The sequence below is a fragment of the Arachis ipaensis genome, chromosome B05 (assembly GCF_000816755.2).
Source record: "Arachis ipaensis cultivar K30076 chromosome B05, Araip1.1, whole genome shotgun sequence".
Classification (NCBI taxonomy): Eukaryota; Viridiplantae; Streptophyta; class Magnoliopsida; order Fabales; family Fabaceae; genus Arachis; species Arachis ipaensis.
In genome coordinates, this window is record NC_029789.2 from 123108875 (window position 1) to 123111411 (window position 2537).

General features: G+C 29.5%; 1 protein-coding gene across 1 annotated transcript in view; it reads right to left on the minus strand.

Moving 5' to 3' along the window:
• The window catches only part of LOC107643991 (alpha-dioxygenase 1), a 22700-nt gene that overhangs the window by 13616 nt on the left and 6547 nt on the right, over positions 1-2537 (minus strand). Inside the window, exon 4 of the mRNA XM_016347753.2 lies at positions 120-253. Within this exon, the coding sequence (XP_016203239.1) occupies positions 120-253 (134 nt within the window). The remainder of the gene's footprint in view (positions 1-119; positions 254-2537) is intronic.

Consider the following 2537-nt stretch of genomic DNA (forward strand, 5'->3'; position numbering starts at 1 on the left):
TATGAATGTATGAAGCTAATAAAAGGCCTTTTACATGCATGTGTATATATGCGTCGTCATAATTATTATTACTAACAGATAGTAAAGCATGAATAGATAGAGTCATATAAATCTCTTACCACCATGGTGTTCGAATGTTCTTAGCTCCAGTCTTGATTTCATAAGAGCCTGTTGGAATTTCCTTTGTTTTGTAGAACCTGAAAGACTTAAGTGGGCATTCATCTGCAACTTCTCTTGCCGCTGTCACTTCAATCTGCATTCCAATATTATTTATCAACTTACAACTCAGGAAGAGAAAAAAACCATTTATTATTATAAAAATTTTAATTAATTTTTTTAAAAAAACTAACTATTTTAGTCGAAATTTTGGAGTATTCTTAGTTATCACCTTACTCATTATTTTATAGGCATAATTATTTCGGAGGGTTAAGTACTTTTTTCGTCCCTAAGGTCTGAGGTCAAAATCAAAATCGTTCTCGAGATTTTTTTGTTATTAAAATCATCATTAACGTTACAAAACGTTATAAAATTGTCATTTTAAACATAATAATTTTTGAAATGACACAAATACCCTTTTCCTATTATTACTAATTACCCCAGTCTCACCCATCCATTACCCCCACCCCTTCCTACTGCACCTAAAACAGACAAACTAAAACGAAAAAAAGAAACAAAAGAAGAAGAAGAAAGAAAAGGAAAGAAAGAAGAGGGAGGCGACGCCGGAGAAGAGGGTGGCCTTCTACGGCGAGGAGACATCAGCAGTTGCTTCGTCAGGGGGATGGCAACAGGTCCTCTCTCTCTCTCTCTCTCTCTCTCTCTCTCTCCCCCCCTTTTGTGTTTTGATTCTCTCTGTTCTGCTTCTTCGAAGGCACATGCATTAGGCATCAGATCCGGTTGCTTCTAGGAGGTCTTTGGCGAGAGTAAAGTCATCTGCTTTAGTGCTCCATGCGTGTGGGAAAGTGGGTGTTGGGTATTCTGGGGTTTGTTTTGAGAGGAAGTGCTCCATCGACTTCTATTGGCTTCTGTGTTTTGTTGTTGCAAAGAAAAATATTGTATTTTTTGTTTGTCTTGGTACAAAATACAGAAAAAAAAAACATTGTGTTTTGTGGTTTGTTGTTGTTTCAATAGCTCTGTGTTTTGTTATTTCTTGGATTTCAGCCAAATTTCTGTTCCATTGTTTCTTCCTTTTACTTGATTTTCTGGATTTCAATCTATTCTTCATTCTTTTATTTTTTCTAATTTTTTCTGTATCATTTTTCTTTGATTTACTTTTTATTTGTTTTTGTTATTGTTGATTTTGGACAGAATTAAGGTTAGATTTGTAATGGTTTTGTTGCAGTAAGAAAAAAAAGGCCAAGATAATAAAAATGTAATGATTAGACTTGTGATTGTTGCTGTTGTTAGATTGTTAATTTATTTTGTAATTATTGGTGTTGTTGAATTGTTAATGTGGTTAAGAGTTAGTAATAAGGGAGAGCATGAGTATGGGAGAAAGAAAGAGAAAAAGGCTCAATGATGATGAAGAGAGTTGGAAGTTAAAAAATAGTAGTGAGCGAAAAATTTTTTAAAGACAAAATAGTCAAAAAAAATATTTTTTACAAACAAAAAAATAAATTTATAATATTTTATAATATTAAAAATAATTTTAATAACAAAAAAAATTCAAAAACAAATTTAATTTTTATCCAAAATCTTAGAGACAAAACCCTTATTTTAGACTTGGACGTTATATTGTTCCAACCAATTATTAAAGAGCCCCCAAATTATTAAGAGCGAGAAACGCGATATGGCGCTTCCCACATGTGGAACACTGCTGTTGGCATTAATTTTGATTGATATGCAAATTTCGATTCTGCTTTGTGTGGCTTTGTCTCATCCATTCCAATTTTCAATGTAGTAAACATGTGATGATATGATATACATTAATTTTATATTTTTTTTGGAAAATATGGAAAGCTACGTACCAGGAAGGAGCAAAAGTTATTGTCTCCCGAGTTACTTCAACAAAATGGAAGCAAAGAATGATGAGTTACAGAAAAACAAATGTTAATTTAATTATGGTTTAAAGTTTTTCATTAAATATACAATTTGCTAAAAATGTTTAAATTTTTTATATAAACCTTTTTATATTAAGACTTTGATTAATACGTATTTTTAGCTAGTTCTATTTAAAAAGAATTCTTTACTTTTCTTATTAAGTATTTCTTTCTAGTTTTAACTTTGTATTGCATTCATTAATTTATATATACTGTTATATTCTTCAGTATTTATTATTAAAAATAAGAGATATTAATGACAATCATAACTAAATATGAAAAAAGAAAATATACTCTGATTATTAATAAAGGGTATTTTAGCTATTTTGTCTTTCTCAAACTTGTATATTTCAATAAAGTTTAATTATTATCTTAATAATTGTGTATAACTAAAAGAAATATTGAGAATGAGAAAGTAAATACACAACTTTTTATATATAGTTTTTTTTTTTAATTTATACATGACTTGAAATATAATATAAAATTTAAATAAAGATTTGG